This window comes from Podarcis vaucheri (assembly GCF_965113315.1).
Source record: "Podarcis vaucheri genome assembly, chromosome: 5".
Classification (NCBI taxonomy): domain Eukaryota; kingdom Metazoa; phylum Chordata; class Lepidosauria; order Squamata; family Lacertidae; genus Podarcis; species Podarcis vaucheri.
In genome coordinates this window covers 8,552,980-8,567,455 of record NC_138763.1, presented here as the reverse complement: position 1 = coordinate 8,567,455, position 14,476 = coordinate 8,552,980, and the positions used below count along the sequence as shown (strand labels likewise).

Genomic DNA, 14,476 nt, shown 5'->3' with positions numbered 1-14,476 from the left:
GCAAGAGGCTTGTGATGCCTTAAAAACCAAGAAGCCTATTAAGATGCATTTGGCATGTGGCAGTGGACCAGCCCCTGAGCATATAACCCTTGGCTTTTGTGCTACAGAGCTTCCCGTCCCACTGGCCGGCCAATTTGTGTCCCCTCCTGTGCGCACTGGATCTGCTGGGCATGCCTGGGTATCACTGGACGACCACTGCCACCTGCACTACGAGATCATAGTTGCTGGCCTTGGCAAGGCGGACGACGGCACCATCAGTGCTCACCTCCATGGCTTTGCAGAGCTGGGCGAGCTCCGGGAGAGCAGTCTGCGGGAGCACAAGCGACTGCTGCGGGGCTTCTATGGCACGGAGGTAAGGGGAAGGGCGGTCTCTCAGGGGTGGAGAATCTGCATTGCACACAGAAGCCCCCAGCATACCTGGCAGCTCCAGGTATGCTGTGTTAGCAGCACAGAAGCGAGCTCCCTGAGGGTGCAAGCCTTGGCAGTGTGTCTGGAGGTCCTGAGCTGCCCAGCCGACAAGACCCCCTCCTTGGCCTTGCTGATGTGGTCCAAAGGAAAGCAAAGCCTGGAGAAGAGGAGGTTAAGGGGTGATATGATAGCCATGTTCAAATATATAAAAGGATGTCACATAGAGGAGGGAGAAAAGTTGTTTTCTGCTGCTCCAGAGAAGCGGACACGGAGCAATGGATCCAAACTACAAGAAAGAAGATTCCACCTAAACATTAGGAAGAACTTCCTGACAGTAAGAGCTGTTCGACAGTGGAATTTGCTGCCAAGGAGTGTGGTGGAGTCTCCTACTTTGGAGGTCTTTAAGCAGAGGCTTGACAACCATATGTCAGGAGTGCTCTGATGGTGTTTCCTGCTTGGCAGGGGGTTGGACTCGATGGCCCTTGGGGTCTCTTCCAACTCTATGATTCTATGATTCTACGTTTGGCACCAGCTTGGCTGCAGCAGTTGCCAGAAAGAGGCATGCAAGGCACCATCCAACTGTCTTAGGGTCTCCTCTCCCGATTTGTACAGAGTTGGCTCCTAAGCCTTTTCTTCTTCCAAATATGTGGCCTGGGCCAGTTTGGCCTCTTCCCTTTTTTGCTTGCCGTAATATTCTTCTTGGGAGGCAAAGGGTGCATTCTCCCAAAGGCCCTTAGCTGCCTGGCCAGTGACGGAGGCCAGAGTTTGCCTGCCTGGGTGTGGACACAAAGGGGAGTGGCAAGAAGGGGCCTAAGAGACTAGGATTGGGACCGATGCCTTTGCCTGATGGGGTTCTCCTTCTCACCTAGGCTCAAGGAGTAGTGAAAGACCTGGATGAGGAGCTCCTCCGCCATTTGGCTCAGGGCACAGCCTTCCTGCAAGTCAGCACTAAAGCGAACCCACGAGGGGAGATGCGGGGCAAGGTCAGTCGTGGTCACTCTGCTGTTTCTCTCGGGATTTTCTTGGGTTCCTCCAGACAACCTGCTTCTTGAGCATTTATCCTGGTTTGCTTGCACAAAGCTTATGCGGAGGTTAAACTATGTCCTGCCTTTACTGCAGAGTTGCTCTGTTTTTCTTTTGCAGGGAGGTTACACAATAATAAGCCTCCATCCTGAATTCATCCTGATCTTCTTGTGCAGTGGTTCCACAACTACCCATTAAATCACACACTTTTCAATGCATCTGCCTGTAGGCTCTGCTTTTCCAGGGATCATGCAAATCTTTGAGCATGTGAGGAGTGCTTTTTCTACTCTGCTAAGTTCTGACTCACAAGCAGCCTCCAACAATATTTGGAATTAGAGAATTTTCAAAATCAAATTTCCAGGGAGGCCTGAGTCTCACTGCCCATTACAAATTAGCCACTGCAGGTTCACAGAAGCATTCCAACTGTTTTTGCACCCTCAAGTTGCCACATGCGCAATAAGTTGATAATATCACTGGGGTGCCACAAGGATTGCTGAGATTATGTATGCGGATCATTTTGCACATTTAGAATGCACTACAAAAATACTCTAGCAGAACAAAATACTCTCATCTTTCCTCGTATGCTGACCTTTGTACAACTGTTCAGTGTTTGTAGTGGTTAAAACCTCAGGCCCAAACCTCTCCCCAGACTCCATCGCTGCAGACAGTTTTTTCCTCAGCTTGGCTCCTTTCCAGTATCAGAGCCAAGCTGAGGTAAAAAAGGGGGACGGGAAGAGGGAGGGTTTGGCTTCTCTCACTCTTGCTGTCAGTAATAATAATTTTAATGGGAAATTTGTATTACATTTGATGTAATTTGGCACTGATTTGTTAAAAATTCAAAAAACTATTAAATATCATTTGGCAGCAACTACAACAATAATTTTTAAAGAGCCGACAGTTCCTTTGTATATGAATAAGTCTGCACCCTTGAATGGCAAACACGGCAACCCCTGTTTCACCCTCAAACATCATCACCTGGGGAGCTGTAAACTATCCCCAGAGTCCTTTAACTCTCCACAAAAATTGCTCAGAGGTTTGTCCCTACCAGGAACCTCCAAATTGCCTCGGGTAGGTTCATAGAGGTGTGAGGCGTGCCCCAGAAAACCTTGTCAAAGTGCTTTTAGTTCTGAAACTTGAAATACCTCAGGAGCTCCAAATTGGCCCTTTTAGACAAATTCAGCAGCATCTTGAGGCAAAGCAGGTTACTGTTTCTCATTTCAGTTTTTACAAACTGTTCTCTGCTTTCTCCAAAGATGGCAACTCCCCATGTAATTTTTTTCTCCCGCGGGAGAGTGAGAGCAGATACTCGCATTTTTGTGAAGTTGTAGCAGCAGGGTGGGGCTGGTCGATCCTGTCACAAAATGGCGCCAGCCGAACCTTTCTTATCTATGTGTAGCGCTATAAATAAAGTAGAAGATCATCTGCCTGACCTGATCCACTTGAGGCCGAGCGGAATTTGCGGATATTCCTTGCCAGGATAGATTCTTGAAACTCTCCCTCGCTCCCAAGGACATTTTGGATAATGGTATGAAAGACCAGAGCTGCAGAAGGCCTTCTAAACTGACAGTGGCTGAGGTCACAGAGAGAGAGAGTTTCCAAAATTATTCTCTGTCTCTTAGCTGGTGGAGAAATTTAGAAGTGTGGCTAGGTGCCAGACCCTGATGCTTGCCAAGATCTTAAATTCTACACTTAACATAAGGATTTTTGCATTCTTAGCAACTGCTCGCTGCAAAGTTTCTTCTCTGAAAGAGGCTTGCTGCTTTCAACTCCAGCGTGGCAGGCAGAAATTCAGCAGGTGAAGCTTTTCTTGACATGGCGGTGAAATGATGGAGAATGTTGATCTTGCTGAAATGGTGATCTTGGTTGATCTTGCTGAAACCCGGTGTGCAAGTACTCCTGGTACCGTACATGAAAATGTAAACAGGTCTCAACCTGGTTTTACATTTGTCGTGTGACCCTGGTGGTGAAGTCAGCTGCGTTGCCAGGAAGACCTTGCCACCATCGCTTCCCCTCACTGTGGCATGAAGGCAGGGCTGAACTGACCTGCAGTTACTTGCCAGCCGTTTTTCAGTGCTAACTCCCCTGATGCCTTCACCGGGGAAATTGGTTAGGGAGATGTTTGACAGGCTCTCATCTGCCTCAGCTTGCCTCTTCTGGGCCGGTGGCCAGCATTGACGATGGATTCCCAGAAGCCATGCTTGGCTGGGAGCCTGCTGGCTGTTTTGGTGTCAGGAACATGTACTTCCCTCCAATTGCCTTCTGAACCTTGCTGGGGCTTCTTCCCGGGTGGAAATGTGTTGAGGTTCACCTGCCCTGCAGGGGCTTTGCAGGTCAACTGGGCTTGGATTCAAGGGTGGCTGCTTTGCATTCATGAGATGGATGCAAAAATTGCAGTGTGGAGAGAGAGAGTTCATTAGCGTGGCATGCAAGAGTGCATCCAGATGTTTTTGCAAACAGAAGTTGCTGTGCCTTCTCCCCTCCCCTGTCCACCCATGTCAGAGTGAGCCCATCTTCCTTAATGCCAAGCACAGCAGTCTGCAAATCGGATGCTAATTTCCGTCAACGGTCTTGAAACTCCTCTCATACTTCAATTGGGCTGCCTACATTTTAAATTTCATTTTTAGATGTGCAGTTAATGTTGAGGTGGCTGTACTTTTTTTTTTTAAGTCAGTGACCTTCACAGATAACTACTAAACCCTATTTAAAACTACTGCGGAACCGCACCATATGTTTAAAGCACATGGCTTCCCCCAAAGAATCCTGGGAACTGTCGTTTCTTCTTAGCTATGTCTGTGTTTGTATGAGTTATGTGTGTTTTGTTTGTGTTTGTATTGATTCTTGTGAGCCGCCTTGAGTCCCGGTTCTGGAGGAAGAAGTGGAATATAAATAAATAATTTGCATAACATTGTCTGCACTGCTATCTGTTTCCAAATCCGGTGCGCCATCTCTGACAGTTGCTGTTCCCTTAGGTACACATTCCCAACCACTGCGAGGTGGGCGGCATTCGGCTGGCTGCAGAGGACCCTGAGGATGAGCTTCCAGGGGACCCAAACCCCAGGGACCCTGAAGAGCTGAAGAAAGACCCCAGTTCCTGCTACTTTGAAGGGCAGCACCGGCCCCATGGCGCCCGCTGGGCCCCAGAGTATGACAAGAAATGCTCCGTATGCAGCTGCCAGGTGAGCGGAAAGGCGGGGCCACCTCCCGGAAGACTGTAAGCATCCAAAAAATAATAATAATTAGGGTGCAAGTTTTGTACAAACAGGAAGGTGTTTGTCCCCCCCAAAATCCCACTACAGCAGCCTTTGCCAACTTGGAGCTCCCCAGAGATAGCTGGACTCCATTTGTCATGGATGCTTTAGCTGAGATTCCTGCACTGCAGGGGGTTGGACTTTCCAACTCTACAATTCTATGATTTTCATCAGCCCCAGCCTGAATGGCCAAGGGTGAGGGGTGATTGGGGTCAGGACCAGCCTGTTAGGATGTGTCCAGGGAGATGGGGGCATCTGGCAGACCCCCCTGCTGGCTCCAGCCCACCGGGCAGCAGCTGGGCGAACTCCGGTTCTCGGAACAGCATCAAAACTGTGACTCAAGCCTCAGAGACCTTTAGAGACTGGGCATGCAAGCCAGCAGAGATAAGAACTCTTTGCAACAGAAGTGGCGGGCAGAGGCATTTGCAAGCTTTTATTCAGCATTAGAAGAAAGGAAAAACATGTCTGCTTCCCTTCGTGTCCAAGCAAACAGCAAAGGCAAAAGCTATATACAACGGAAGTTCCCAGCAGACTGTACTGGAAGTAAACAGACATGTGATATACAACAACTCCACGTGCCTGTTTTAAAGGTGGAACGGAACTATATCCTAACATCAGCCCCAGCCTGAATGGCCAAGGGTGAGGGGTGATTGGGGTCAGGGCCAGGTGGGAGAAGCAGCCACCTCGGGCAGCACCCTCATGGGTGCCCCACCTGTCCTCACACCTGCAGTGCTGGCATTGGCACTGATTTCTGGGAAGATTTCGCGAGATCTCACCGGAACCTGCTGGCATTGCCAATACTTCATGCCACCACAGTACAGCCTAGGGAAGGGATGCTTTGACGGACGTGGCAATGGAAGGCTGGACTGTCACTTCCTGATTTGATTAAAGCGGTGAAACGGGACACACCAGCCGTGATGGGAGTTACAGTGGTGCCCCGCAAGACGAATGCCTCGCAAGACTGAAAACTCGCTAGACGAAAGGGTTTTCTGTTTTGGAGGTGCTTCGCAAAACAAATCTCCTATGGGCTTGCTTCACAAGACGAAAATGTCTTGCGAGTTCCTGTGGGGTTTTTTCCTTTCCCCCCTTTTTCTAAGCTGCTTATCAGCTGATCCGATAAGCTGATAAGCCGCTAAAAGCCGCTAATAGCCGCTAATAGCGCTAATCCTCTAATCCGTCAATGGGCTTGCTTCGCAAGACAAAAAAACCGCTAGACGAAGAGAATCACAGAACGGATTCTTTTCGTCTTGCGAGGCACCACTGTATAGTTCCGTAACATCTGGATATGTCATGGACTGGACTTTCTACGAGCTACGATGGTCCTTCTCTGGACCGTTGCTCTGTTGTGAAAGGAGATTAATGCTAACACCCACATGCTCATTCAGAGCTGCCGTTGTCTGAATAGCATCGGGGGGTGGGTGCAGAATCACAGCCGCTCCTCAAAGTGTATCACTTCTAAGAAGGTAAGGGTGTAAGGACGGGTATGCAGGATCAGAACCCGGGTTGGGAAGAAGCAGATTCTTCAGGGCTGTGTGAATGGGATTTGACACCTTCCTTTCTCTGCACGCTGCTTTTCAAGTCAGGCTTCCGAGGTGGAATGACTCTTCTCTTCTTGTTGCCTCCCCTCCCCTGTCCTGCACCATAGAAGCGCACTGTTATCTGTGACCCTGTACTGTGCCCGACGCTCAACTGCTCCCGGCTAGTGCACCTGAGAGATCGTTGCTGTCCTGTGTGCGAAGGTAACATGGGGTTGAGTGGGGCCGGGCTAGAAAGTTGCAGAAGGAGAAGGGAGTTGGGAGGAGGGGGTTCTTAGTCTTATACGTTGCAAATATCTAGAGGGATCCAGAGGTAGGGAACATGATGCAGAGCAAGACTGAAGTCTTACTCCTGGATTAGATATGTAAAAAGGCAGCAGTTTCCATTCTGACATATTCATCAGTCAGCACTGTTTCCATTCCACTGCAGTTCTGTTTCTGCCAAATCCTAAGTTATTTGCCTTGGTTCCACTATTCAAGTAACTATCTAAGGTTTCCTTTACATAACTTACACTCATTTGCCCTCCACCCCTGGCCTAGATTGCCGCAGGTTTCTCACTCCTGTGGTAAGAGGACTTAGCAGTTCCAGACACAGCGACCGTTGCTGCCCCTTCCCCTATCTGTTCCCCATGAGCCTTTCATGTCTTCATGTCTCCTATCATATCTTCCTGAACAGAGGAGAAGGAAACTCCAGGAGGACCAAGAGCTGCTGAGAGAGCCCAAGACAGCAGCGAAGGTAAGGGGAAGGGAGGAGAAGATTTTCTGCAAGCAGAGGTGGATTTAAGGCAGAATGACCAGTTCCACCACCCTGGGCGCCGGGCCTAGGGGTGCCACAGTGTCACAACTAGCCAGCAGTGGCTCCCAGTTGGAGGTCCGTGGACCCCAGAGGGTTTGTGTGACCCCCCCAGGGGGTCTGTGGCCCCATTCACATAGCAATAACTACCATAGATGTATCAGAATCTCCAAAAGTAGGGAGTCCATGGCCTGACTTTTGAAAAATGGGGATCCACAATACTTAGCTAATTAGGAACTACAGACTTAGTGAATAGAGCAGAGCGGAAGGCAAGAGGCAGAGGGGGTGCCAAATTGTGTCCTCGCAGAGGGTGCAACTGAAATTTGAAAGCCCAATGTCTGCCACTGCTGCAAACCTCCTGCAAACCTGATAGCCTCCAAACCTTTTCACCCACGGAGAATGAGAGGTGCAAGTGAGGCGTTGCATCAGTGGGGACGGCTGGTCCACTAAGGAGAGTGGGGCACTACCCCTCCAACCAAAGCCTGCCTTGAGCCAGCCCCATATTCCCTACTTTCTTACTTATAGCCAGTCCCAGGGGGCGGGGGGAGTTCCTGATTATCCTCCTTAGTCTCAGTGTCTCAGTTTGAGGAGGAGAATGGGGACAAAACTAGAAGGCGTTGGCTCTGCCTGAGATTAGCTGTGGTGCCAACTCCTATTTGGGCTACCAGTTTTCTGCCAGAACCGAACCAGCCATTAGGCAGGGTGATGCCACTTCCTCAAGTGGCAGAAGACCTCCCACCCCCCACCCCGGCAGCACAGTGCTCTGACATAGCTCAGTCAGTAGAGCATGAGCCTCTTAATCTCAGGGTCGCGGGTTCAAGTCCCATGTTGGGTGAAATATTCCTGCATTGCAGGGGGTTGGACTAGATGACCCTTGTGGTCCCTTCCAAATCCACAACTCTATAATTCTGTAATTCACCTCCAGTGGTGGAGAAGCGGCATCGGTGCCAATTTTGAGCCAGGTCGTGTCCATTTTGGGTGAGATCTAGCCCGAAATCATGTAAGATCTTGCGGACTGTGCAAGATCTTGTGCAATTTTGGGTGGGATCTCACCCCAAATCGGCATGGAGTGAATTGTCATTAAACAGCCACACCATCTCCTTGCAAACTGATTGTAAGGAATGCTCAGTAAACAAGTCTCCATAATCCACCCTCTTAGAGCGTCCCTGTTCAGTACAACGTGTCCTTCAGCTCGAAGAGCAATGCACAAGCCCCTTTCAAGACTGAGGAGATGCACTCTGACATTCCTTCTCCCACTGCAGGCTGTTACTTTGAGGGCGACAAGACGTGGCGAGGAGCAGGCACCCACTGGCACCCCGTGGTCCCTCCCTTCGGCCTCATTAAATGCGCCATCTGCACCTGCAAGGTGGGCTCGTCACCCGGGCCCTTGAGAGACGCGTTCAGAGGAAGCCAAAGCTCACAACCAAAGAAAACCCTCCTCCTCCTTTCCTTTGCTTCTCAAATGCTTTGTTTATGCTGGGGTAAACAAGAAGCTGGTCTGTGGGCTTCTTTTAAAGCTTGGTGGCCATCGCTGACTCATGGACATCCAAACGAAGCTGAATTCTGGGTGGATAAAATAAAGTACTTTTTCATGTAGTGTGGTTAAGCTATGGATCTCACTTCTGTAGTAGTGTTTTGAGAGAAGGAGAAAGAAAAACTTTTCTCTGTTTGTTTTCTCCATGCCATGTATAATTTTATAAACTTCTTTACTAGTCATTTTCTTTAAACTAAAAGTCCCCAGCACCACAAACTTTCTTCATAGGGGTGCCTCTCCAGCCCCTTGATCATTCTAGTTGTCCTTTTCTAAATCTGTCTTTATAATAACAATAATGTTTTTTTATTTATACCCTGTCCATCTGGCTGGGTTTCCCCAGCCACTCTGGGCGGCTCCCAACAGAATATTAAAAACACAATAAAACATCAAACATTAAAAACTTCCCTAAACAGGGCTGCCTTCAGATGTCTTCTAAAAGTCAGATAGCTTTTTATTTCCTTGACATCTGATGGGAGGGCGTTCCACAGGGCGGGTGCCACTACCGAGAAGGCCCTCTGTCTGGTTCCCTGTAACCTCACTTCTCGCAGTGAGGGAACTGCCAGAAGGCCCTTGGAGTTGGACCTCAGTGTCCGGGCTGAACGATGGGGGTGGAGCCGCTCCTTCAGGTATACTGGGCCAAGGCTGTTTAGGGCTTTAAAGGTCAGCACCAACACTTTGAATTGTGCTTGGAAACATACTGGGATTGTGCTCGGAAACGTACTTTGTGTACGCATGCACATATGTGCATGTGTATACCTTAAGGTTGGTTTGCGCATGGTGCTATGACCCTAAGGCTCACAGTCTGTACCTGCCCACACTCTTTGCACAGGGAGCCACGGGGGAAGTTCACTGCGAGAAAGTCCAGTGTCCTCACCTGACCTGCAGCAACCCCATTCGGGCCAACCCATCAGACTGCTGCAAGCAATGCCCAGGTGAGCCAAGCATTCTGGGACAGCAAGTGGAACCAAGCAGCACTCCACCAGCCACAAGTCCTTTTGCTGCCACAACTCTGGTTGTTCACATGGGGTGGGATAAAGGAAGCGACTGCCCCAGTGCTTTTTCCCAGCAGGAAAGAAGAGGTAGGGAAACCTGTGGCCCTGCAGATATTGCAGGACTCCAACTCCCAGCTCAGTTTCTGCCAAGGACACAAATCCAATCGCCATAGGGGCAAGGTGCAGGTTACAATAAGAGTCATTGATGCATAGCTAAGTGCAAGATAAGACATTGGTCCAATAAACGACAGCTTGCTGGTCCCCCTATTCAGTCGCTGAGCTTCTGCCTCTGCCATGACAGCTCAGAAACTCAGGAGTTGTTGGAGGCCTTCAGTTCAGAGCATTCCCAACAAATAGCTGCCCAGCCTCTTGCGAGAGACTCTTGCTGAAGTTGCAAGCAAGACCACAGAAGCCTGAAAAAGCAGCTGCCAGCAACAGCAGTCCTCCTGCCTGCCTTTGCGATGAGTCACTCATTTAGCGTGCTTTGGAACTCCCCGCCTAGTGACAGCAAGCAGGCGCCTTCATCATACTGCTGGCAACTTTTCAGTTTCAGTGGGTCTATTCGGAGGCAAGATTTGGCTGCATTTGTGTTTTTCAATTTTTAAAAAAATGTTCTACTGTTCATTGTTCTTGACTTTTTTTTAGATCCTTTTAATTTAATTTAACCATCTTAAATGTGTTTTTAATTTTATTTTATTGTGATGTATCACTGGCGTGTTCACTGCCCTGGTCTCCTTTGCGAGGAAGGCTGGGATATAATTTAATGAAATAAACATAAATTAAATTGTTCTATTTTCCTTGCTGTGCCTGGACTCTGCCACTTCGGATGGCAGTGGGCGGCTCACACAAATGAATATTCCTCTGTACACACACAAAGAAGCATCACTGCACCTAGGGTCACTGAAACTAGCATGTCAGGGAGAAGGACGTGCTAGAAGGTATATTTGGTTTTTGCAGTGGGGGAAGCTTACAGTATCTGAAGTGGTTCAGCCCAGACATAGACTCCTCTGCCTCTGAGACCTTTTAAACCAGTCATAGGTGTGTCCTTAAACGCCACTGTCATGGGAGTCGACCAAGTCAGTATTGGGAAGGAAGCCTAAATCTTTCCTTTGAATTCTGTGTGCGTTTTGTTCTCAGTGACCTCATGATTTATGCATTTCGGGATGTTTTTTTCCACCAGGGAGTGTTCTGGGGCTCATGGCCGCATCTTCCTCGCCCTTCCAAATGTTCTCTCTGTGTTCTTTCCACAGCCCCAGAGAGGAGTCCCTCTGCCGTCTCTGACATGATGCAAGCGGACGGGCCCAGGGCCTGCAAGTTTGGGCGGCAGTGGTACATGCACAACGAGAGCTGGCACCCCACCGTGCCCCCCTTTGGGGAGATGAAATGTATCACCTGCTGGTGTCTGGTGAGTGAGGGAGTTGAGCTGCAGGGATAGGACAGCCCCACGCCCCAGGTCAAGGTGGATTTGGGGAGCCTGGATTCAGTGCACTTTCTGTAGACTTGCTCTGACCTCCAGCACCACCTCATACCACTCAACTGTCCCGAATTGAGCAAAACATCCCAGAATTGCAGACTCCATCCCTGTTTCCGATTGGATCCCGGAATGTCCTGTTTTTTGATCCGGTACTCTGGTGGGAGTCAGCTGGCTCACACCAGAGACACTCTGTTTGTTGTTGTTTTTGTCTCGCGCTAGTCAGCCAGCTCCAGCAAGAGCTGGGGATCAAAACATGAGTGTCCCGGTTTTGATCATCAGCGGGATGTGGAAGGGTATGCCACCCCCAAGTTTTGACTGTAGTGTAAATGCCTCTCCTTTTTCAGTCTGGGGAGACTCACTGCCAGCGCCAAGAATGCTCTCCTGCCTCTTGCTCTGGAGGGGAGAAAATGGAGGACAGCTGCTGCTCCAAATGCCACGGTCAGTAGGAGTGTAGTTCTGTGTAATATAAATATAATGTTATTATGATAATTATTATTATCTATGGACTTCTTCAGTGGGCAGAATATTTTAGTCCTGCCTTTTTATCAGTATGAATGTGCTCTTAGCTTTTACTCTGCTTTAGTTCTGTGTTCCTTTCTGTTTTATAAAAGTAGAAATAATAATTGTAGAATTGTAGAGCTGGAAGGGACTACGAGGTCCACACCCAGCCCCCCTGCACTGCAGGAATTTTTTGTCCAATGTGGGGATCGAACCCACAACCCTGAGATTAATAGGCTCGTGCTCTGCTCACTGAGCTATCTATAATAATGAACTGATGAGGACAGCTGTCAGGTGGAAGGCCTTGCTCAACAGAAGAGGGTTAGACTGCAAATGACTAGCCTTCTTTTCCAAACTGCAGGACAAGTGATTTCATGGGGCCTCAGCTGAATCTGCTGCTGAAAACACAACTTGGAGGTTTCCAAGTTCCAGCTCCCACTAAGCAACACGTGTGCCCCTAAGATTGTGTTTCCAGTTCCCCCTGCACACACACACACATGATTTGTTAAGCCTGCCTTTTCACCTGGACTACACCTAGAGAAGTCTGGGAATGTTGTGGATAGTAGGAGAGGATATATTGCTTAAATATTATCCTTCCTTACTCATGCTAGTGAGCCATTTAGCAGAGCATATTCCCTCCCTATACAGCAGGAAGCTAGTTTGCAGATTCGTTTGAATCTCTTTAGTTAAGCAATCCAGTCTGGCACGCCCAGATTGGATTATTCCTGGTAAGACCCCTTTTGACCCCTCTTAAAAAGAAATAAAAACACAACAGTCTTCCTTAAACAGTAACAAGAAGTTTACTTACGTTCAGTTCACAGTATGATCCCTGAAGGCAGGCTTTAGCTTGTAGTTACAGAAGAAGGTGTGGATTCATCCCATAAGGGGATTCATCCCATGTGCTGCTGGCAGAGAGCCAGCAAACAGCACCAGGAAACAGGCATCAAGAGAGGAAGATGGCTACGTGACTGGCCCTTTTTATGGGGTCTGCAAGGGTCATGCCCACCTACTGTTGGACTTCTTTGCCAACACAGAGTATGCGCAGCAACTGGAGAAATACAAGACTGTCTGCAATATCTTTGCTTGTTTTTGTTTTCAAAAACATGACAGTCAAAAGCTGCAAGCCCATCACTCCTCACCAGCAGCATACAAAACATTTAATCAACTTAAATACTGTTTTCAAATAATCAATTATCCTATCACATTCCTTCCTACATCCAGTGCAGAAAGTAAACTCCCCTTTTAATTAAACAGGTGTACAGCTAAGTAGGTCAAACTGCAAACATATACCTGTGAGCTTTAATTATCCAATGCTGTTCCTGCATAGCATTATTGACCACTTTAAGATAAAGAAAAACCAACACCTACCTGGTCACATGCAGGGAGAGGATGCTCCAGACCAGGTGTAACAGGAACTTCAACTGGCTGGATCGACATCCCCCTGTCTGTGTCAACGCTAGGCAAACAAGGAATGTTGTATTTGACTGCTACAAGGATTACAACCAATAAGATGGTGCAGAGTCTATTGCCTTCCTTTGCTTTGGGTCCTGCTCTCTTGTTTACTTAACCCCCCCATTGCCTTGCAGCACCAGATGACACTCAGGAGATGCCACGAGATGAGGCTAAGGATTCCTGGAGACACTAGCTGGCTGGCTGGACCAGGGAGCCCAGATGTCACGGCGGGCACTGCCAAGTGCTGGTAGAGCTGAAGAACAGGGCATTTTGCAGCTGGCGCTTTGCAAGACCTCCCCATACCCCTCCACGTTGTGTTGGCTTCCTAAGTCAACAGAGGAGAGGGGGCAACTTCTGCTCTTGCCACAGAATGAGCAGCCATCCTTTTGAGTGCCTGGCACGCTCTTGGCTCTCTGCTCCCTGGCACCAGCCTGGCTGTCGTATATATTTTGGACCGGCATCTGCGAAAGGAGATGGGGGATCCGCAAGCCTCTTGGGGACTGCAGGTGGATATCAAGCGAGGCTATAATTGCAATGGAGAGGTGTGTGGGGCATCATCTGTCGTGCTAGGGAAAGCTGTTACCCCCCTTCTCAGGGTGAGGTCTTGGAGCGCAGCTGGGAACTCTTGTATAGGACTGCAACAAATTCAAGAGTGCTGTGCCTCCATCCAACTGTTTCAGACGGCTTCATGTCTCCAGTACAGCTTACGTGGCTCACCCCCAGACCAGCCTGTATATGGTGTAAAATTGCCACCCTCTGCTGCATCTCTTTGGGGTCTGTTGTTGGGAAGGACTTGTGTAATTTATGGTTTCCACGGGCAAGTTTCTGTTTGCTCCCCGCTCATCTCAATGCGGGAGGATTGTTACGGGAGATGATGTATTTATTAAAGAAAAAAGAAAAAAGAATCAGCGGAGAAAAGCTAGTTAGCTTTGGCAAGTGTTTTTTGCAATTTCCCACCCTATCCCAAAGGTGTTTCTGTTGACTCAGATTGATGGCTTCAAGTTACAATGAAGGAGATTCTAACTCAATATCAGGAAGAACTTTCTGGCAGTAAGAGCTGTTCAACAGGGGAACTGTCTCCCTTGGGAGGTTCTGGACTCTCCTTCCTTGGAGGTTTTTAAGCAGAGGTTGGAGGGGCATCTGTCATGGATGCTTTAGCTGAGATTCTTTTTTTTTTTTAATGATATTTATTACTTTTTCAACATTTTCAACACAACACTACAAACAAAAAAGAAAAGAGAAAAAAACAATACAAATACAATACAAAAACGCTACATGGACTAACTAAGCAAAGCAAAAACCAACAAAAACAATTTAAAAACACCTCAAACATTTTCAATATCTTATATTTCATTCACTTATTTCCAGCGACCTCCTCACACCTCCCTTTTTGTATTCCACTTCTATTAATTGTTTCAGCAATTCCTTTCCATCTTACTCTGTTTTCTATCCTATAATTATCTTAACACATTCTTGCCTTATTTTTCCTTTAATTTTCTATTAATCTATTTATACTTAA

General features: G+C 48.2%; 1 protein-coding gene across 1 annotated transcript in view; it reads left to right on the top strand.

Moving 5' to 3' along the window:
* The window catches only part of CHRD (chordin), a 48,359-nt gene extending 34,480 nt beyond the window's left edge, over positions 1–13,879 (top strand). The window contains exons 14-23 of the mRNA XM_082224024.1: positions 108–352; positions 1,278–1,391; positions 4,401–4,607; positions 6,325–6,418; positions 6,891–6,950; positions 8,270–8,373; positions 9,371–9,473; positions 10,784–10,938; positions 11,352–11,445; positions 13,092–13,879. Coding sequence (XP_082080150.1) covers positions 108–352; positions 1,278–1,391; positions 4,401–4,607; positions 6,325–6,418; positions 6,891–6,950; positions 8,270–8,373; positions 9,371–9,473; positions 10,784–10,938; positions 11,352–11,445; positions 13,092–13,150 — 1,235 coding nt within the window. The 3' untranslated portion in view covers positions 13,151–13,879. The remainder of the gene's footprint in view (positions 1–107; positions 353–1,277; positions 1,392–4,400; positions 4,608–6,324; positions 6,419–6,890; positions 6,951–8,269; positions 8,374–9,370; positions 9,474–10,783; positions 10,939–11,351; positions 11,446–13,091) is intronic.
* The last annotated feature ends 597 nt before the right edge of the window (positions 13,880–14,476 follow it).